This window comes from Aythya fuligula, chromosome W (assembly GCF_009819795.1).
Source record: "Aythya fuligula isolate bAytFul2 chromosome W, bAytFul2.pri, whole genome shotgun sequence".
Lineage (NCBI taxonomy): Eukaryota > Metazoa > Chordata > Aves > Anseriformes > Anatidae > Aythya > Aythya fuligula.
In genome coordinates, this window is record NC_045594.1 from 6,924,003 (window position 1) to 6,947,377 (window position 23,375).

Below are 23,375 nucleotides of genomic sequence, written 5' to 3' on the forward strand. Positions count from 1 at the left end.
TGGACCCCTAATTACAAGAAGGACATTGAGGCCCTGGAGCATGTCCAGAGAAGGGCCGTGAAGCTGGTGAAGGGCCTGGAACTCAAGTCCTATGAGGAGTGGCTGAGGGAATTGGGGTTGTCTAGTCTGGATGAGAGGAGGCTCGGGGGCGACCTTATTGCTCTCTACAGGTACCTGAAAGGAGGTTGTTGGGAGCTGGGGGTTGGCCTTTTCTCGCAGATAACTAGTGACAGGACTAGAGGGAATGGCCTCAAGTTGCCCAGGGGAGGTTTAGGTTGGAAATTGGGAGGCATTTCTTCTCAGAAAGAGTGGTCAGGCATAGGAATGGGTTGCCCAGGGAGGTGGTGGAGTCACCGTCCCTGGGGGTGTTTAAGGAAAGGTTGAACATGGTGCTTAGTGGGTGATATTGGTGGTGGGGGAATGGTTGGACCAGATGATCTTGGAGATCTTTTCCAACCTTAATGGTTCTATGATTCTTCTATTTGTTTTCAGGTGGAGGTGGAAGTATCTTACTGTCTTTTCATCTTCTCAGGGTTACACTTCATTTTGGAATGATTGCATCTCCTCAGGTTTGCGTGGCTGCATGTTAATCGAATTGGCATTGCGAGGGCGTCTTCAGCTAGAGGCTTGCGGAATTAGGCGCAAAAGTCTATTGACAAGAAAGGTAAGTGGGAGGAATGTGTTCATATTTGCTTTTGCATCGTGTTCTTGCAATGCAGTAGTTACAAGTAACAGTGAGTTTTAAGGTAAAACATTTTTTTTTCTTTTCCTATAAATGGGGTTAGATTCTGAGTAGTGACTTACGTTACAGGCACAGTTATTATCTAAACTGTTTCAGTGGTGAGTTGAAAGGTCTTGTAAAATTTTCTGTACTTGTTCTCAGTTCCTGTTTGTTCTCTTGATGTGTTCCTGCTGCTGTTGGGAGCCTTTTGCAATCATCTGGCTGTGGCTGTGGCCAGGGTGCAGTGATAGCAGTTGCTGCTGGGTTCCAGCAGCACCAGTTGCAATCTGTCGAAGGAACTGGCTTTTGCAGTGTCGGTGAGATGTGAGCTGGGGCTGAGATGGACAGCTAACTGACAGCAAGACAGATGTATCCTGCAAGCCACCAGTTAGTGCTGGTGTACACAGTATCCTCTGCATGGTATGCTTTGCAGTGCGTAGGAAGGAAACATCCTTGTACCTTGGGCCCCTGAGAACGCAAAACTCTAGGTAAAGTGCATGACTGGTGTGTTAAATTGATTGTACTCGCTGACCTTTAAGATGAGCAAAGTTTTAAGGTTCTTTATTGAGTTAGGATGAAGATTTGAAGCTTTAATTTATTGATTTTGCTGTCGTTTTTTTTTTTTCCTTAGTACAAAATGTGCGAAGTCATAGTTTGAATTCTACTGTTTGAAAAGTCATACTGTTTGAATTTCTACTTCATCAGCATTAGTGGTTACTTGTAAAATAAGTTTATTGAATACGTGGTCAAATATTTCTATCCACCACAAGGAAATCCTCTTTCACAGCCTGTTTCCCCGTCAATATTATGCTTTGCTGATTTTTTTTTTTTTTTTAAAGGAACACTTCCAAATTCCCTAATCTTCTTCCAGCTTCCTTCTCCTCCAAAGAATTGAACCTCTGTTCTGGCAAACGGCACCTGCTTCTTTTAGCTTCATTTAAGCATATTCAGGCTTTTGGCTCCTTAGGCATTCAGGAATGTTCTTTAACAGCTATTTTCTTTCTATGCAAACCTTGTCAGGTCTGTCTACCTGAAGCTTTAACTGCCTTTTCTATTTTTTTTTTTTTTTTTTTTAAGGAAAATGGAGAAATAACCATGCATATCTTTACTACAGCATACAAACCAAATTCTTGTCTGCCTCCCGTTCCTCTTTTAAAATTTTATCATGTGATTTTTAGGGGTGGGTCTGTCTGTGTTCTTTTTTTTTTTTTTTTTGGCTGCTTTAAGGAGAGCTAAATCTAACTAGTATTCAATGCTTTGTTCTTTTTGTTGTAAGAAAATCTAGAGATTTTTGCAGGCAGGAGCATTCTATGAAAAAGACAATATAAAATTCAAATGAAGATTGATTTCTGCTTACAGAATTTCATGCAAGTAAAATCCCTAACTATTGATATCTATGATGTTTCTTCTGTCCTACCCTACCTCTCAGTTTAGAAGTCATTCTCATGTGTCTTTTCTCATTTTATGTAAAGTCTTGCATTGTTTAATATGAAATTGCAGTCTTGTTCCCATGTTTAGTAGATTTATGTGCCTGAACTCTACCAAGTGTCCACCTCCACCCTCCTTTGGTACAAGCTTGCAGGCTTTGCTCGCTTTAATTCACAGAAAAAAAAACAAAGCCAAGTACCATGGTTAGTGAATGGAATGAGCTGTTTAGTTGTATACAAGGTTGCAATTCAGTGAGGTGTGGAGCTTCAGCAGTGTTATAAATGGCTCAGGATTCAAATTAGAATTAAATGAAAAATAGGATTTATTAAAGGATATAAAGGAATAGAGGTAAGCAAACAGCGCTGGGTGCACCAGGAGTCTCCGCTCCACCAGGATGCACACCAATTACATCAAGCAACTGATTTTTATGCTCCTAGACTAATACATATTCATTACTACTTCTAAAAAAAATAGATTATTAAAATTAGCTTCCGGGGTGCAGTCCCTCCTACTGGAGCATGCGCAGTCTCCTCTGAGGTCTCTTCTGGGGGTCTCTAGGGGTCTTCCATGCTGAAGGCTCGCAGTCTTCCTCTTCCCCTTTGTACTTACTGGGCACCATCCCAAGTTTACGGAACACCCTCTTCAAAACACCTTCTTCAAATCTTGTCTCCCAGCCGCCTTTCAGCTTCTTTCTCGGCCCCCCCCTAACCAGATACCAAAGATCCACATAGTATCCCATAACAGTCACTAGTTGTTATCAGTTGTTCTGAAACTCCCAGACACACGGGTAATTAAAACATTCTTCCCCAGCCATTCACAGACACATCTATAGCAGTGTTAGAAATAGAAGTCCAGAATAACAAAAGCAAACAGGTTCATAAATTTAAGAAGTGATAAATTGGCTAGAATGAGGAATGAGGGGGAGACTGGGACACACTGCAGCTGCGGTTCAAGCATTGAATTGCCAGTGCAGGGCCCAGAGGCAGACAGGATTCAAACATTTCAAACAGAATTGTTCTTTATGGACACGAATTGTTAAAACATTCCTCACAATCCCTTATCTTCTTTTCAATATCCCCAATTCGTGTCTCTTCTGTTATTAATAATTGGATTTCATCAGTTTGTTCTTGGAGGGTCCAATTCTTAAGCATCATAATTGACATATTCCCTTCTTTTTTTAATGAAGTTATTACCAATGTACTATTTATCACCCGGCGTATTAATAGTGTAAGACAAGGTATCATACAAGGTACAAATAATAATGTCATTATACCACATAATAATAAAAATAACACCCTTTTAGCCCATGGTCCACCAGGCAGCCATGAAAATAAATCCCATTCCATATCCTTCCAGGTTTGTGTTGGGACGTGGGCTAATTTTCTAATTTCCTTGGTTATCTTTTTAACTACTTTCCCATTATCATCAATTTGTAAACAACAATTAGAATAATTTAGTTTACCACACACACCCCCTTCTTCTGCTAGTAAATAGTCCAAGACCATTCTATGTTGGAAAATAGCATTCCTCATCTGGGTAGATTGGTCAGCTAGGAGATCCAGAGCTGTTGCTGTTTGATTAGTTATTATTTCGAGAACTGCTTGTAACCTAATTATGCGATTCAAATTATAAATAGGTTCTCGAGCTCCAGATATTACTTCATTCGGATTCCATGTAGCTGGTCCATAATACTGTATGATTCTTTCAGGGGGCCATTCATTTTCTCTCCATTTTTGAGCACTACCTCCAGCTAAAGAGGTATCAATATATCGTTTCTCCCTATTGAAATCATCATATAATTTTACTCCTAAGTGATTCCCTTGTATTTGAGATAATAAAAAGAATAAAGGTCTTATGTATCCCACGTAGCATATTCCTGACCAATCTTTTGGTAACCTTTTATAGGCCCGTTTGCCACATATCCAATAATGTCCTTTTAAAGCCCACGTCCCATTTGGAAAAGGACCATCCCAGTTTTTTCTATTCCTTGGGGCATGAAAATACAAGGTGTTCTCGTTACCAAGTGGCCCCGTTACAATGTTTGCTTCCTTAATACTCGTATATATACACTTCCAAGCCCCTACACTAGATTCCCACTCACAATTACAGCTAATTTCTCCTTCACGACTTGTCATATTATTGGCTGACCAGAAATGTTTAAAAAACACTTGCGTCCCGTTCTCATTTTGCCACCTCCAGCGATAGATTTTTACCACATGCTGTTCCCTAGTGGTGTTATCACGCTGACAACTCAAGATTTGAACATCGAATTGTCCTTTTGATTGTGCTCTTGCCATGGCTTTACACCCAGGTCCAAAGAATTCCTTAGATGAGCATTTCAGCCAAGTCCCATTTTTCAGCTGGACATGTGTAGCATTCCATTTTCCTTTACTTGCTGTACAGTTTATAGGTCTACATTCAGGATCAGTACATTCATATCCAGGGGACAGAGTCCATTTACAAATGCTTTCTCCCACCTTTACTGTCCCTGTTCTGTTTAAACAATATATACCTTTTTCTGATGAATACAATTGCCACGGGCCTTCTTCCTCTTTCCAGAATTGTGTTCCATTATGAACTTCACTTAAATTACTAACCCACCATTTAGGTTCAACTGGGCCAGCTACCCAAGGCCAACTTTCAGCTCCTCTTGGTCCCCCACAAACCCAGCAATTGCTAAGATTAAAAGTCTTAGCCACTTCCTCCCCCAGAATAAAAAAGTTATTCCCATGGCTCAATTGCCCTTGTAAGAATAATACCAGGAAGTATAGCATTCTTCTCATCCTTCTACGTCGTCCGGGGGGGGTATGTAGGGGTGTGAGAAATGTCCTCAATCAAGGGGTTGGATCCACTTCCAGAATCTACTTAAACTGGTGTCACTGTTCAGCCTTCGAGGGTGGTTCAGCTCCTGGAAAACTAATTACAATAGGTTAAAAAAAAAAACTCTTACTACATACATACATTTTTCGTCTGCTCGCTTGTTTCTTTTTCTGGGACAGCTTGATTTCAGTGCGGGAGAAGTCCGGTCGAGGCCCTCACACTCGGCAGTCAATACCCGTAGGGGTTGCCTCCCTCGGTAGACTATACACACTATACACACCGCAGTGGAGAGTCCTGCCCCGGTCTTGCCTTCTCCCCTTTCTTCATTGCAGGCTTGTCCCTTTCTTCTGGTATTTCATGCAGAGCAGGCCCTATTTCCGGAACATTAGTTCCCCAGGAGCGGACTCAACCTTCCAGGTTTTGGGTATTTATTGGTCCTTTCACTCTGGATGCATGGGTCCAACCCCTTTCTGCTGTTCTCACAGCTGTTTCAGTGGTAAGTAAAACAAGATACGGTCCCTCCCACCGGGGTTGTAAGGATTCTTCTTTCCAAGTTTTTATTAAGACCTTATCCCCTGGTTGTATTTGATGGATGGTAAACCCTAAAGGTGGTGTCTGAACCAGTATTCCAATTTCTCTTAGTTCTTGCAACCTCTTCCCAATAGTAATTATATATTTCTGGATACTTCGATCCTCAACTACATTATCCCCCAGGGGCATTCCCTGTGAGTAAGGCATACCGTATAACATTTCATATGGTGATAATCCAGTCTCACTGTGTGATTTAGTTCTTATGTTTAAAAGTGCCAATGGTAAACATCGAGTCCAGGGCAATTGTGTCTCAATCATCAATTTAGCCAATTGCTGTTTTATTGTTTGATTCATTCTCTCTACTTTCCCTGAGCTTTGTGGGTGCCATGGAGTATGATACTCCCACTGAATACCTAATGATTGACATAATAATTTTATTATTTTAGAAGTAAAGTGTGTGCCTTGGTCAGAATCAATGTACTGGATTATCCCATATCTAGGTATCAGATGTTCCAATAAAATTTTTGTCACCGTTTGCGCCGTAGCTCGTGCCACAGGATAAGCTTCCACCCATTGTGTTAAATGGTCAACAATTACCAATAAATACTTGATTCTCCCTACTTTAGGCAATTCAGTAAAATCAACTTGTACTCTCTCAAAAGGCCGATATGCTGTTTTTCTTCCTCCCGCTGCCGCCTGTCGAAATATTTTCTTATTTATTTTCTGACAAGTTAAACAACCTTGTGTGATTTGCTTTGCTATTTCAAAAACCCCTATACAACCAAATTGTTTAAGTAAGTGATTACTTAATGCTCTTGTACCCCAGTGTGTTTGGGTATGCAAACGTTCCAATATTTGTCTTGCATAAGCTTTTGGTAACATTTCTCGTCCATCTGGCAATGTCCATTTTCCTTGTTCTAATTTAGCACCTATTTTCTCCAGTTTTGTTTGTTCTTCAGGAGTAAACTTCTTTTCTTCTTCTTGTTTTTCTTCTTCTTGTCTTACTTCTTCCTGTACTATATTAATTTTAGCAGCCTGAATTCTTAAAGCTGCTTCCTGAGCTTCTTTATCTGCTAGATTATTTCCCCTAGTGTGGTATTCCAATCCTTTCTGGTGCCCTCTTACATGTACTACTGCTATTTCTTTAGGTTCCCTTAAAGCTTTTAAAATTTTCCTTATTAATTCTTGATGTATAAGATTCTTCCCTTGAGTATTAATTAAACCTCTTTCCTCCCAAATTTTTCCAAAGGTGTGAACCACTCCATATGCATATTTAGAATCTGTATATATAGTTCCACTTTTTCCCTTTAATAGTTCCAGGGCCCTGTATAGGGCATACAGCTCACAAGCCTGAGCTGACCATGATGGACTCAGGGGGCCTGATTCCACAGATTCCAGGTGTTTATTAATTATGGCATACCCTGTTTTTCTTTTTCCCTCTACTACTCGAGAGGAACCATCTATGAATAGTATCTCTCCCTTTTCTAATTCAGTATCTCTCAAATCGGGTCTCACTTTAGTCTGGGTCTCGATTACCTCCAAACAATTATGTTGTAGTTCCTCTGAGGGTTTTCCAAATAAAAATTGTGCTGGGCTCTGAGCAGAGGTTACCTTCAATTCTAAATCAGGGGAGTCAATTAGTATAGCTTCATACTTTAGGATCCGGCTGTCTGTTAACCATTTCTCCGCTCTCTGTTGTAGGACACTTCTGACATTGTGTGGAGTATACACTTTTAAGGGAGCACTAAAAGTAATCTTTCTCACTTCTTCTATCAATAATGCTGTAGCAACCAAGGCTTGAAGACAAGCAGGCCACCCCCTACTTACTGGATCAAGTAATTTGGAACAATACCCCACAGGTTTTTTAATTCCTGCCCAATCTTGAGTAAGGACTCCATATGCTGTCTGGTTTGATGTGTTCACAAAAAGATAAAAGGGTTTCTCTAGATCTGGGAGACTTAATACAGGTGCTTGTATTAATGCTTTTTTTATTTCTTCAAATTTTTGATCATCTTCTGTGGACCACTTGAATCGATTATCAATTAGTTTTTCATATAAAAATTTAACTTTTTCACTGTAGCTTTCAAGCCACGGTCTACAATATCCTAATAATCCCAATACTTGCCGAATTTCCTTTTTAGTTTGTGGGGGTCTTAAGGAGAGGATCCCAGATACCCTGTCAGGATCCAATTTCTTTTCTCCCCTGCTTAACCAGTGTCCTAAGTATTTTACCTCCTGTTCCACAAATTGTAACTTTGATCGGGACACTTTTAATCCCTTTTCCCCCAGAAAATTTAACAAATTAATAGTGGCTTTTCGGGTTCCTTCTTCAGTCTCTCCAGCTATTAACAAATCATCCACATATTGCAATAACTTTACCTCCCCAGGTAATGTAAAATCTTGTAGAACTTTTTCCAAAGTTTGTCCAAATAGATTCGGTGACTCAGTAAACCCTTGTGGTAGCACAGTCCACCTTAATTGTTGTTTTCGTCCTGTCTCCGGGTCTTCCCACTCGAAAGCAAAGTAATCCCTGGAATTTTCATCTAAAGGACAGGTCCAAAAAGCATCTTTCAGATCTATTACACTATACCAAGTATATTTGGGAGAGACATGACTCAGCAGGGTGTAAGGATTTGCTACCACAGGGAATTTAGTGATTGTTCGCTGATTTACAGCTCTCAGATCCTGTACCAGTCTGTATGACCCATCCGATTTCTTCACAGGGAGGATGGGTGTATTATGAGGTGACATACACGGTTCTAAAGTCCCTTCCTCCAAAAGTCTATCAACTATAGGTTTTAATCCCCTTCGACCCTCCATTGGTATAGGATATTGTTTAATTCGAATAGGACGATGTGGATCCATTATCTGAACATTTATGGGGTCCATTTCCATTTTTCCAATTTCTTCCTCCTTATACCACACTAAAGGGTTAATAACTTCTTCATCTTTTTGGGTTAAAGTGTATAATTTGATTTGCAACTTATCCCCTTGACTCTGAATGCTTAAGTTCAATTTTAAAATCAAATCCCTTCCTAGTAAATTGTACCCCGCTTCAGGAAGCAAAAGTAAATCATTAAGACAAATCTTTTGATCAGTTTCTATTTCCACATCTTTTAAAACAGGAACCTTAAAGGGCTCCCCTCTTGCCCCTATTACAGACGTATAACTCTTCCCTTCTTTTATTCCCTCTGGGAGCTTTTGAATAGTGGATCTTTCAGCTCCTGTATCTACTAAAAATAGTACTTCTTCTTTATGGGGACCAATTAATAGTTTTATCAAGGGCTCTGTTGATGTTGAAGTCCCCAGAAGATATAGCCCCTGACACCCCTATTCTTCTTTAAACATTTTCTCGTCTTGTTCCCGCTTACGACAATTCTTCTGTAAATGTCCTCTTTTTTGACAATAGTAACAAGCGGGGATCGCTGAATTCCCTTGAGAAGGCTGGCCTCTAGGGGTTTCTTCTATACTTCTTCTCTTCTCCCTCTCTCCTAACAAGGGCTTTTTCTGACTTTCTTTTACTGCTGCTACAAAGATCTTGGCTTTTGTTTTTTGTTTTTCCTCATCTCTCCTGACATATACTTTTTGCGCTTCTCTAAGTAACTCTTCTAATCCTCTCTCTTGCCAATTTTCTAACTTTTCCAATTTCTTTCTTATGTCCACCCAGGATTTGGCTACGAATTGTGTTCTAAGGAGTGCGGTTCCAATTGCTGTATTCGGATCGATCCCCGAATACATTTGTAAACTTTTCTTTAATCTCTCCAACCATTCTGTTGGAGATTCCTCTTTTCTTTGTTGTTCATTGAATGTTTTATTAATGTTTTTTCCTCGTGGAACCGCTTCTCTGATCCCTTGTATAATCATTGTTCTCAAATCTCTCATGTTTTGTCTTCCCTGGGGTTGCTGGTGATCCCAGTGGGGATCCACATTTGGCCATTTTTGATCTCCTGGGGGTCCAGCTTGATTTTGTCTTTCCCAAATCCTCATTCCAGCTTGCCTAATCATTCCCCTTTCCTCAACAGTAAATAAGATTGCTAAAATGGATTGTATTTCTTCCCAGGTATAAGTGTTAGGACCCAGGAATTGATCTAGTCTTTCGGCTACTCCGAGGGGGTCATTTAACAGAGTCCCCATTTCTTTCCTAAAAGATCTCACCTCTGTGGTATTTAAAGGGACTGCCACGAACCCAAATCCTCCCTGATTGCCTCCAAGGGGTACTTCTCTTAATGGATATAGAGAGGTTTCTTCAGGTACGGCAGTCTTACTTCTTGTGCATGCAGCCGGAGGCAGGTCTAATTCTGGTGCTGTTTGTGGTGGAGGCAGGGACCATGGCTGCACTGCCGGAGAGATTACCAGAGGGGGAGGAGGGGGAGCCGGGAGAGCCGGGAGTGTGTTATTAGGACCCAGAGGTGGTGGTGGTGGTGGTAAATTATCCAGCGGCTCCCATTCATCATTCTTTCTTTTTTCCTGCTTTTCCTCCCCTCCAGAATCCTCATTTGTTTTTAGTGCTAATATTGAGGCTGGACGTGGAGTCCCAATCCACAATTCTGCATACTCACTTTCTTCCTGACAGAAAGGCTCTTTTGAATTAACATATATATTCAAAGCCTGACAAATCCAATCATCAAACGATCCAAAAACAGGCCAGAAAACACACGGTCTTAAAGGTTTTTTTGGCCATTCTATCATACAGTAATGAACCAATTTTAATTTATTTTTTCCTTTTCTGGGGCCCCTATTGTTCCAATTTCCAATCATTATTCCTAATGGACTTTCTGGTGGTATATCTGGTATTTCGCTCCCTTTCTGGTCCTTGGTCTTTGATTTTATCTGACCCATCTGGGAATTTTACTAGTGGCAATTCCCACAGCCCTTGGTTGCCTCCAGTGAGAGTGTCTTGCAGGGGGCTTAGGACCTATCACCCACCCACGTATCACTCCATTCACCAGCCCAGCCCCCCCAACAGGAGATTAGAACCAGTGAGAAAACAAAAAAGACTTCTACGCTTCAGACTTTAGAAGCCTCAGTTACACTCTCACACACAAACACAGGCAACCATACCTTTACCCAACCGGACGGTATCTTACGAATCAGTCGTCTTCGTCCAGAGTCCAACCGGACGGTATCCACAAGCGTCTTCGTCTGGGATCGAACCAGACGGTATCCAAACGACTGTCGTCTTCGTCCGGTTCGATCCCGGACACCGGAACCCAACCAGACGGTATCCAAACGACCCTGTCGTCTTCGTCCGGATCTTCGCACGCAGAATTACGGGCACAAAAACACAGCCGGCAAGGGAGCTCAAAAAAAATCAAAATTCTTTGCTTACCTTTATTCAGGTTCAGGATGGCATTAGTCCTGATCTGACTCAAACAGGAGCCACCAAATGGTGGGGCGCCCCTCCTAGAGTAAATCAGAATTCAGGAACTATAGCCATCCCGGACGAGCCCCCAAATTGTTATAAATGGCTCAGGATTCAAATTAGAATTAAATGAAAAATAGGATTTATTAAAGGATATAAAGGAATAGAGGTAAGCAAACAGCGCTGGGTGCACCAGGAGTCTCCGCTCCACCAGGATGCACACCAATTACATCAAGCAACTGATTTTTATGCTCCTAGACTAATACATATTCATTACTACTTCTAAAAAAAATAGATTATTAAAATTAGCTTCCGGGGTGCAGTCCCTCCTACTGGAGCATGCGCAGTCTCCTCTGAGGTCTCTTCTGGGGGTCTCTAGGGGTCTTCCATGCTGAAGGCTCGCAGTCTTCCTCTTCCCCTTTGTACTTACTGGGCACCATCCCAAGTTTACAGAACACCCTCTTCAAAACACCTTCTTCAAATCTTGTCTCCCAGCCGCCTTTCAGCTTCTTTCTCGGCCCCCCCCTAACCAGATACCAAAGATCCACATAGTATCCCATAACAGTCACTAGTTGTTATCAGTTGTTCTGAAACTCCCAGACACACGGGTAATTAAAACATTCTTCCCCAGCCATTCACAGACACATCTATAGCAGTGTTAGAAATAGAAGTCCAGAATAACAAAAGCAAACAGGTTCATAAATTTAAGAAGTGATAAATTGGCTAGAATGAGGAATGAGGGGGAGACTGGGACACACTGCAGCTGCGGTTCAAGCATTGAATTGCCAGTGCAGGGCCCAGAGGCAGACAGGATTCAAACATTTCAAACAGAATTGTTCTTTATGGACACGAATTGTTAAAACATTCCTCACAGCAGCAAAGACAGCAGTTCTGTCTTTGCAAGGAAGCTTATTATTTTTGGAGTCTCTCTTTAGTTTTTACTACTGTTTGTGGAGCCTTGTCAGGTAATTACTCTGGCTGAAAACTAATTCACGTATCTGATCCATTAAATTTTTATTTAGATCATTTTCTTGGTTTTGTCATCAGGTGTGGTACAAGCAATAGCTGAGAAGAAGAGGAGGATAGAACTAGTTCTTTGGTCAGTAGTGCAGATATATAAACATGCTTGAATGCTGGAGACAAATGAGATGGAGAAACTGGCAGACGGACTTGATGAGCTTCAGTAAAAATTCTGAAAGTCAGTAGGATGTGTTTTTATGTTGCAACATCCTTGTAAATTTGGCTTGAGAGTATATAATCACTGCATTGTTTTGGAGTTGTATCTACTGATGGTACCACTGCTGGAAACAAATGAAAGCCGAGGTTTGTATGTAAATAAAGCAATTTCTAAGACTAGTGGTTATTGAAGATAGAAAATGGCTTCCTTACTATGTCAGAAAGCAAAACCAATAATTACAGTTTTTTGAAAGAAAAGAAATCTCAACAAATCATTGGTGGATTAACTTCAGTATTTTATAATTGATAATTCTGAGTGATTCGTGCATGAGTGATTTTTTTCTCATAATTATTATTAAAACTAAATTATAAAGAGTTTACTCAAAAAGTCAATGCATGAGGTACTTCATTTTTAGCATTGCCTAATTGCAGAGCTTCATTGTGGAAAATGCAAATTAAATACTCTGTATAATTGAAATGTTCTTAGCAGTCAGATACCAGGCAAAGCTATTACGTGATAAACAGCTGAAAAATTGGGATAAAGAAAGGCTTCCTTAATAGAGCTAAGGATCATCATATCTGAAGAACCAGGCTATTAGCTTCTTTCTCTATCTTAACTCATCTATTAAAAAAATGAAAATATTCCCCTTGAGGATACTTAGTCTTCTGTGATGATTCAATTCACAAGATGCCCGACCCACTCAATTTCCTACTCTTCTTGTGCTTTAATTAACCAAGAGACATTGATCAATAAATCCTTGTCCAAGAAAGAGCAGATCTGTGAATATAGGAGAGAGGTGGCTGAGCTCCCATTATTGCCTGTCTCCATGTGCTGAGAAAGGGAGGGGGAAAAGAAATATTGAGAAGTATAAATCAAAATACTTTTGTTTCAGGGGAAGGATAATTGGAAGAATCTGTACAGTGAATGTTCACTGTAGCATAGTATAAGAAACAGTGCTTTATTGCCTGGCTTCAGAGAATGGTAAACTTGGAGACAAAATCTCCATGTTTTGTGGCTTCACAGGAGCTTATGGAGTCCTGACTGAGTTGAATGGAAGAGTCTATGCTCCTTATAGGTCTTTGCTCTAAGTGCCTGTGTATTGAGGCTCAGATTGTCATCATGGATTATATTCAAACTAACTTCTTAAACTTCCTTGTAGTGGCAGTAAAAATATTTTAACCCCAAATAAGCAAGGAAAGCTGTTTTCTAAACTTTTTAAATCTTTTTTTTTTTTTTTTTTCTTCAAAAATGCTCTGAAGTCTGGGTTATGTCTCTTCAGTGAGGGGTGTATGTGTGGTGGTGGTTGTTTTTAACAAAACAAGCCAATAACTTGACTTTGCATCTTATCTGTTAGTGAGATGGTGAGTAGTAATAGGTTACCAGCTTCAGGAGGCTGGAACTATCCACTATAACTAAGGTTACTGTGAAATTAATCATATGGGACACTTCAAAGAAACTAAAATTTTGCTGGAATGTCAGTTTTTAGAAGAAGTAAAGATAAAATTGTTGGGCGTTTTTTGGCTATTTATTAAAGGAATACATGAAAGGTGGGTATTAATAGAGCCAAATTTAGCAACCAAAAACCCAACTTGAAATATACTAATGTATAATTAAAGAATAGAAACTTCCAAAAGTTCAGAAAAATTGGTATAAAACTGGAAAATATTATATATCCTTATAATGTGGTTAATGAAGTTTTTGAGTGAAGTTACACTACAAGCTTGTAAATCATAAAGTTAATGTGTCGTTCTGTGTGTTTAGTTTCAAGTAGGGATTGTCTGGACTAAAATTCTAAACTCCTGATTGCTATCAACTTTGCAAAAATATTTTACATGCTTTATTTTTATATCTGATCAAACCTAGTTCTTTTTAACCTGTCATTGCTGACTGTTTCATTCTTGCTGATTTAATAAAGTTTTAAATTTTAGTGCTTTATATACACTATCTAAAATCACAGGAGCACAGAATCACAGAACTGAAGGGGTTGGAAGGGACCTCGAAAGATCATCGGGTCCAATCCCCTGCCAAAGCAGGTTCCTTAGAGTAGGATGCCCAGGTAGGTGTTCAGACGGGCCTTAAATATCTCCAGAGAAGGAGACTCCACAACCTCCCTGGGCAGCCTGTTCCAGTGCTCTGTCACTCTCACCGTGAAGAAGTTCTTTCGCATGTTGGTGCGGAACTTCCTGTGCTCTATCTTGTGGCCATTACTCCTTGTCCTGTCCCCACAGACCACTGAAAAGAGGTTGGCCAAATCCCTCTGTCTCCCACACCTCAGGTATTTATACACATTAATGAGATCCAGTCTTCTTTTCTCCAGGCTGAACAGACCCAGGTCTCTCAGCCTTTCCTCATAGGGAAGATGCTCCAGGCACCATATCATCTTTGTGGCCCTCCGCTGGACTCTTTCCAGGAGATCCTTGTCTTTTTTTGTACTGGGGAGCCCAGAAGTGGACACAGTACTCCAGGTGAGGCCTGCCCAGGGCAGAGTAGAGGGGGAGGATCACCTCCCTTGACCTGCTGGCCACACTCCTTTTAATGCACGCCAGGATCCCATTAGCCCTCTTGGCCATGAGGGCACAGTGCTGGCTCATGGTCAACCTGTTGTCCACCAGGACCCTCAGAGCTCCTCTCCAGCAGGTCATCCCCCAGCCTGTACTGATACTTCGGGTTGTTCCTTCCCAGGTGCAGGACTCTACACTTGCTCTTGTTAAACCTCATTTGGTTTCTTCCTGCCCATCTCTCCAGCCTGTTCAGGTCTCGCTGAATGGCACCACAGCCTTCTGGCATGTCAGCCACTCCTCCCAGCTTTGTGTCTGCTGAGGGCAGACACTATTTCCTCATCAAGGTCGTCAATGAAGATGTTTAACAAGACCGGACCCAGCACCGACCCCTGGGGAACACCGCTAGTCACAGGCCTCTAGCCAGACTCTGCTCCTCCAATCACCACCCTCTGAGCTCGGCCAGTCAGCTAGTTCTCAACCCACCTTACTGTCCACTCCTCTATCCCACACTTTCTCAGCTTTGCTAGCAGGATGTCATGGGAGACAGTATGAAATGCCTTGTTAAAGTCAAGGTAGATGACATCCACGGCTCTCCCCTCACCTACCCAGCTGGTGGTGCCATCATAGAAGGCAACGAGGTTGGTCAAGCACGACTTCCCCTTGGTGAATCCATGCTGACTACTCGTAACCTTCTTCTCTTCCAATTGCTTGGAGATGGCATCCAGAACAAGCTGTTCCAACACCTTTCCAGGGACAGAGGTGAGACTGACTGGCCTGTAGTTTCCCGGATCTTCCTTCTTGCCCTTCTTGAAGACTGGAGTGACACTGGCTATCCTCCAATCTTCAGGCACCTCTCCTGTTCTCCAGGACCTTTCAAAGATGATAGAGAGCGGTTCAGCAATCACCTCTACCAACTCCCTTAGCACACGTGGATGCATCCCATCGGGACCCCATATGCTTTATATACACTATCTAAAATGGACATAATATTCTAGCTATAACCTGCTAGGTATTCACTAAGATCTTTCCTACAACTTTCCTGTTAATATAGCTTAGAATGAAATTTTCCCTTTGTCAAAAGACTTGCCTTTTGTTAATTCATTTGGTTTTTATTTTACTGCTAGAATTACTATTAATGTTTTTTCTGCCATTCTGATTATGCAGTCATTTATTATATCTTTCATATTTGTTCCTTGTTTTTCACTCTGACTGTAATACTTTGCATTTTTTTCTGATTTCATCTCATACTTGGACGCATCGCCAGTTAAGGTTCACCTTGCCATTACAAAGCTGTCCTATCACTGCAACTCATTTCTGTTCAGTGTTATCTACAGACCCTATGAGAATACGTTCTTCTATTTGTAGCAAGAATTATTAGAACTACAGAATTAAACTTGGGATGTATTTCAATGGAAAACTTAAAGCTTTTACTGACTGGTAACAAGCATCTTTCTGATTACTGGGAAGCTTTACTAAAAAATAAGACTTTCTACCTACTGCTTCTCTATTTCTGGAGTTGTTTTGATGTGGTTAAGTTTTTTTCTTTGTTTCCTGTTAGCACTTTATAGGCATCAGGTAAAAAGATAACTTATCAAACAACTTGAATTGCCAGTTTTAATCATTATTTTCATAAGCAGCTTTGGTGCTGTAGTAATTATACTTTTCCTAAAGAAACAGTGTTTTCTTTTTGGGGCTGTGTCCTTTTTACAATTAAACTATATTGACTTGGGCTAATTAAATCCATAAGTTTTTAGCTTGGTGCTGTTGTCAACAAGCCAAGCATCCTGGTGGGGGTCTGTTATAGACCGCCGAATAATTAGTGGATGAGGAAAAGGCTGTGGATGTGGTCTACCTTGACTTCAGCAAGGCTTTTGACACCGTTTCCCACAGCATTCTCCTCAAGAAACTGGCTGCTCATGGCTTTGACTGGTGTATGCTTCGTTGGGATAGAAACTGGCTGGGTAGCCGGGCCAAAGAGTCGTGGTGAATGGAGTCAAATCCATTTGGAGGCCGGTCACTAGTGGCGTCCCCCAGGGCTCAGTACTGGGGCCAGTCCTCTTTAATATCTTTATCGATGATCTGGATGAGGGGATCAAGTGCACCCTCAGTAAGTTCGCAGATGACACCAAGTTAGGTGTGTGTGTCGATGTACTTGAGGGTAGGAAGGCTCTGCAGGAGGATCTGGATAGGCTGGACCGATGGGCTGAGGCCAACTGTATGAAGTTCACCAAGGCCAAGTGCCGGGTCCTGCACCTGGGGTGCAATAACCCCAAGCAGTGCTACAGGCTGGGAGATGAGTGGCTGGAAAGCTGCCTAGTGGAGAAGGACCTGGGAGTATTGGTTGATAGTCGGCTGAATATGAGCCAGCAGTGTGCTCAGGTGGCCAAGAAGGCCAGCAGCCTCCTGGCTTGGATAAGAAGCAGTGTGGCCAGCAGGTCTAGGGAAGTGATTGTCCCTCTGTACTTGGCTCTGGTGAGGCCGCACCTCGAGTACTGTGTTCAGTTTTGGGCCCCTTGCTACAAAGAGGACATCGAGGTGCTCAAGCGAGTCCAGAGAAGGGCGATGAAGCTGGTGAGGGGTCTGGAGAACAAGTCTTATGAGGAGCGGCTGAGGGAGCTGGGCTTGTTCAGCCTGGAGAAAAGGAGGCTCAGGGGTGACCTTATTGCTCTCTACAGGTACCTGAAAGGAGGCTGTAGCGAGGTGGGGATTGGTCTATTCTCCCATTTGCCTGGTGAAAGGATGAGGGGGGACGGGCTAAAATTGCTCCAGGGGAGGTTTAGGTTGGATATCGTTTAGTGGAGGACTGGTTAGTATTAGGTCAGAGGTTGGACTAGGTGATCTTGGAGGTCTCTTCCAACCTAGACGATTCTGTGATTCTGTGTCCTCTTTCTAACCAAGAGGAAAAAAAAAAAAAAAAAAAAAAAGGTATTTGTACATGGTTTATATAACTGCTTGTACTGGTAAACAAGCAGTTACTCAAGTTCTTAAGTTTTATTACATTCCTGTGAATGATTTTCTTTCTCCTGTGCTCTCTTGGGGAAATAAGTCAAATAAATCATTTTAGAATTTATTAAATGGAAACATAAACCCCTGTAATATATAATATCATTTATTGTACGTACAGATTTTGCTTAATATATATGAACTGTTAGTGAATGGAACGTAATATTGCTGGTCAGCATGTTTTTCAGAGCTGAAAAACTTACAGATGGTGTATTGACCAGTTTTCCTGTTTTTTTCCAGTTCCTAACTGATTTCTCAGTTTCATGTGGCCTAATTGTTTAACTGCAGTATTTTAAATAAATTGATTTGAAGCAGTAAAATAGAGTGCCATCAGAGATCAGTTTAACGCTGTAGTGTACTTTGTTTTGAGGAAGAAATGAAGGACCTAGTCAGGTCAGTGGATTATCTTCCTTAAAAATATGTATATATAAACAAAGAGTTAAGCATTTATGAATGCTATAAGTTTAGTTAATTTTCCTGTTTTTTATTGTTGGATGTTTATGGCATATGAACTAAGTGAAAATGCTGTGTTTCGTTCTGTCATAGGTGATTTGCAAGTCAGATACTTCTACAGGGGATGTTCTGCTTGATGAAGCTCTGAAACACATAAAGGAGACCCAACCTCCTGAAACAGTACAAAATTGGATTGAACTGCTTAGTGGTAAGCCTTGGACATAACATATTTGCTTTTTTTGTAATCTCTAGTGATACCACTCAATATGGCATCGCTAGAGATTACACTGCAAGACTTTGGAGAAGAAATTATGCAAAAATGTAATTAGTCTGTCCTTTAGAGCAGTCTCTTGCTGATTGTAGTCTTTAATCAAACATAAGTAACTGTTTCTTTTGACTTAAGTTGGTACTGAAAGGATCTAGATTGAAGTGTCAGAACATATCAACTCTATGGAAGAGATGTCTTCTGCTGAATCTGAAGTGAATCAGGACTGTGCCCTTGAGGCGTATAACTGCCTTCCTCTGTAACTGGAAATGAGGGGTAGTAAAGTTTAGAGTATAATCACATGGATTCAGTATTCAGAGCTTTTTGATGAGGAAAGAAGATAAAGAGCTCACTGTTCCTATGTAAAAATTGAGGGTGAAAATTCAGCCATCAATCATAAAGAAACAATAGAGAGTTCTGTTTTTCCATGAACTAGAGAAATGTAATAACATTAGAATATATGTTGAATATATATGTATTTCTAGTTGTTCAAAACAAAGGCTTCAAGATGAGCACTTTGTGCGCAGCTTTTTCTGTAAAGGAAAGTAAACTGAAATAAATTAAACTACATAAATTAAACTGAAGAGATCAGTGGCCAAAAGCATTATTTTTTCTGTAGCCAAAATGTATCACCAAGGTTTGGCTGTTTTTACAAAACACAAAATGCAGCTTCCCTGGAGTAGATCAGAGCTGTACTTCAGGTGCATGAGCAGTAGTGCGGAGAGAATCACTATTGAGTGATTGAGCCCCTCGCTACAAGAAGGACATCGAGGTGCTTGAGCGGGTCCAGAGAAGGGCGACAAAGCTGGTGAGGGGCCTGGAGAACAAGTCCTACGAGGAGCGGCTGAGGGAGCTGGGCTTGTTCAGCCTGGAGAAAAGGAGGCTCAGGGGTGACCTTATCGCTCTCTACAGATACCTCAAGGGAGGCTGTAGTGAGGTGGGGGTTGGCCTGTTTTCCCACGTGCCTGGTGACAGGACGAGGGGGAATGGGCTAAAGTTGCGCCAGGGGAGTTTTAGGTTAGATGTTAGGAAGAACTTCTTTACCGAAAGGGTTGTTAGACACTGGAACAGGCTGCCCAGGGAAGTGGTGGAGTCACCATCCCTGGAAGTCTTTAAAAGACGTTTAGATGTAGAGCTTAGGGATATGGTTTAGTGGGGATCAATCCTTTTTAATTGCCCATGGGTATTTAATTACTAGTTCTTTGATGGCATTAGGGTTCTTTGCATTTCCCATGGTTAAGAGAACTGCCCTGTGAAGATTTTTTTTTTCTTTCTGTAAATTCTTTTAGAGTTTTACTTTAGGGGTGGATCCTGGAAAATAGCTATTCCAGCCATAATTATCAGAGACGCAAAGAATACTGCTTAAAGGTCCAGTACACACAAGTTCAAAGCCATCACAGAAATATTTGTATGGACATTTGAGGCTATATTTTCCAGGCTGTTCTTGTTTATAAGATCACCTCTAAGGGAAACAAGCATAGGGAATATAGAAGTTTGGATCAAAATGTCAGGTCTTCCTGCAGATGAAATAAATGTTACATCTGTGTAATGGTGGAGATTGGTCACAAGGTGTCACCACAGTACTGATTTTTATTATCATATAGATGCATTCACCTGACAAATTTAGAAGCATCTAGGAAATAACCTCTACTATGTGAAACACTATAAGGAGACTGCCTTTTCTGGGGGAGGTGGTGGCTGGCATATGATAGTTTCATTTGTGGTCAAGCTGGGAAATCACACCTCAATGAGGTGTAGGACCTATAGGGACTTACATAGTTCAGGCCTAGGTAGATTCTTTACCTCTCACTATGCAGTTGGTGTTACCTCATTTGTGTACTTAACCTGGCTGTTACTTAGATGCAGTATGCCACCTTCCATTGCAATGAGTGAAACCTTAAATTAATCTGTGGGGTTTTTTTTGTTTGTTTTGTTTTGTTTTTGTTTTAAGTAGTATTATTAAAAGATAACCAAAGATTTAAAAAAAAAAAAAAAAAAAAAAAAGCTTTCTAAGATACAAGTTGCTATAGAAGTTGTCATATTGTTTATGGAAAAAACACTTCTACATAAGAAATACTTAATGCTGTTTCTTCCCTTGCTTCTTAAAGCGCATAGGCTGTTTAATATCAGGAGGAGATTTTAATACTTAAAGTAAATACTGAGTTAAGCTGGACCTAAAAACTTTAGCTGAAGTAAACTTCTAATCAAAGAAGGATTTCTCAGTGCTTAACAACTTCAGCTTTATCAGTAGCTGCTGGTGTATTATTTTGTGCTTTTAAAATTCCTTTAAGTGCATACATGTGCTCTGAAGTGCCCATTTGTCCTGCCATAACAAAGCATTAGAAATAGTTTTCATAGAAACATCAAAGCCCTTCTCAACACGAGTGCTCTTCTGTACATCCATCCACCCACACTCACATGGTGCATGTCTGTTTCACCTTGGAGGGAGCAGAAGTGGAAAGAAGAGCATAAAACTGAAGAAATAAGTGTACTGGGTCTGGCTGGAATGTTATCTTTCCCGGCAGCAGCCCATACAGTGCTGTACTCTGCACTTGTAGCTGGAACAGCAGTGGTATCACACCAGTGTTGTGTCTACTGCTGAGCAGTGCTGGCACGGGACCGGGCCTCTCTCTAACCCTCCTAGGGGGTGGGCAAAAAGTGAGGAGAGAAACATCACTAGGGCAGCTGACCTAAACCAATCAAAGGGATATTTCATACCATGTGATGTCACACTCAGCAATAAAAGGTGGAAACAGGAAGAAGAGGGGAGGGGTGGGCTCTTGTTGGGAAAACGTCGGTCCTCCTCCCGAACACCGGCTGCGTGCGTTGAGGCCCGGCTTCAAGGACGTGGTCAATCATCGCTCATTTGTGGGAAGTAGAGAGTAATTTCTTTCTTCTGCACTTCCACATAGCCTTCATTTATTTTATTTGTTTGTTTTCCTCCCTTCTTTTTATTTTTCCCTTTCCCCCTCCCTTTTCCCCTTTCCCTTTTTATTTCCCTTTAGTTAAATTGTTCATAATAATCTTTAATTATTATTATTATTTCCCTTTAATTAAATTATCCTTATCTCAACCCGTGAGTTGTTCTTTGCTTTACTTCTCCCTCTCCTCATCTAAAAGAGGGGGAGTGAGAGAGCGGTTGTGGGGTTTAGCTGCCCAGCACGGTAAAACCACCACAATAAGAGAAATGAGGAGAGCATATGGGATAGGTGTGCATTAGCTTGCCTTTGTGACAGAAAGAATAGCAATGATGCTTATAAGTCTTACAAGGAGCGGCTGAGGGAGCTGGGATTGTTTAGCCTGGAGAAGAGGAGGCTCAGGGGCAACCTTATCGCACTCTACAGGTACCTTAAAGGAGGCTGTAGCAAGGTGGAGATTGGTCTATTCTCCCACGTGCCTGGCGAAAGGATGAGGGGGAATGGGCTAAAGTTGTTCCAGGGGAGGTTTAGGTCGGATCTTAGGAAGAACTTCTTTACTGAAAGGGTTGTTAGGCATTGGAATAGGCTGCCCAGGGAAGTGGTTGAGGCACCATCCCTGGAGGTCTTTAAAAGACGTTTAGACTTTGATATGGTTTGGTGGAGGACTGGTTAGTGTTAGGTCAGAGGTTGGACTAGGTGATCTTGGAGGTCTCTTCCAACCTAAATGATTCTGTGATTTTTCCAGTCCCTGAATTGACAAAGACTGAGCAGACAAGGCTGGAGGAGATGCTTTTTAAAACTTTTTTAATTTTCATTTTTATGGTTACTGTTTAAAAAAAAAAATGTCTTCATGGCTAATTTTTCTTCAGTACAGAAGTGCTTGTTTGTCATATCTTTGCTCAAGACATGGCTTAGCTAGTGTTTCATCCCAACTTTAAATGCACAGTGAAACTCCTCAGAGATGCTCACGTGGTCTCAGTCTCTACGCATGTATCTAGATGGGTCAGAGATCAGAGAAATGGTGACATGAGCGCGCTAACTTACTGTAATAGTCAGCTATATGAATTTGACAGCTCATTCTGCGCCACGGGAGAGGAAAAAATTGCTGTAGTAGTACAGCTTAGATTTTGCCTGACTGTTGGCTTTTTTGTTTGCTTTTTTTTTTAGGTGAAACATGGAACCCATTAAAGTTGCACTACCAGTTACGAAATGTCCGTGAACGGTTAGCTAAAAATCTAGTGGAAAAAGGTGTACTGACAACAGAGAAACAGAACTTCCTTCTTTTTGACATGACTACGCACCCTCTCACCAACAACAATATCAAACAGCGCCTCATCAAGAAGGTTCAAGAAGCAGTTCTTGACAAATGGGTGAATGACCCCCACCGCATGGACAAGCGCTTGTTGGCACTCGTTTATTTAGCCCATGCTTCAGATGTTCTGGAGAACGCTTTTGCCCCCCTTTTGGATGAGCAGTATGATTTAGCGACAAAGAGAATGCGGCAGCTTCTGGATTTAGACCCTGAGGTTGAATGTATGAAAGCCAACACGAATGAGGTTCTGTGGGCTGTTGTAGCAGCTTTCACAAAATAACTGCAATCAGACTGCAGTGTTCTCTTTTCTTTCATGTAAACCAATTGTTTCTCTTCTATTGGCTATTCATGTTTTCTGTAATTTGTACCTTCTCACATGAATTGGCTTTTGTTTAATGGAATTATAAGTGGTGTATTCCTTCTTTCTCTGTGCATCTGTATACAGGATTCTGTTGGTACAAGAGACCTTCCCATTTAAAACAACAGAAAAAGGTTTTACTGCCATATTGGCTTTCCATTTCCTTTTAAATTTGAGTTATCTGAAATATTTGTTACTCTGTTTTTCATCTTATTGTTATTGAAGTGGTTTAACATGGAAAGCACCTCGAGGAAACGTGCATGCAATTGGATCACTAGTCTCAGCTGACACAGATGTGTGCATGCCTCAATACTTCTGCAGTACAATTCATAACAGATCAAAAAGGGTCTTTTTAAAAAATCACCAAAGCTCCATGTCGAAGTGTCTGTCAGGGCATTTTATACACAAATGTTGTTTCAATTATATCTGACAAAATTACTTTAAAAGCAGAAATTCCATTTAACAGCTTTGTCAATAGTTCCTGTAAAACCCCATAAATTTTACAAACATGAACCTCTGTAATATA

The 23,375-nt window shown here is 41.1% G+C and overlaps 1 protein-coding gene across 1 annotated transcript; it reads left to right on the forward strand.

Annotated features, from left to right (window-relative positions):
- The first annotated feature begins 469 nt into the window (after nucleotides 1-469).
- LOC116501283 (Golgi phosphoprotein 3-like) lies at nucleotides 470-23,015 on the forward strand. The gene is made up of 3 exons (XM_032206801.1): nucleotides 470-664; nucleotides 18,090-18,204; nucleotides 22,347-23,015. Exons 1-3 carry the CDS (start codon nucleotides 470-472, stop codon nucleotides 22,769-22,771), a joined length of 735 nt encoding a protein of 244 aa, XP_032062692.1. The 3' UTR covers nucleotides 22,772-23,015.
- The last annotated feature ends 360 nt before the right edge of the window (nucleotides 23,016-23,375 follow it).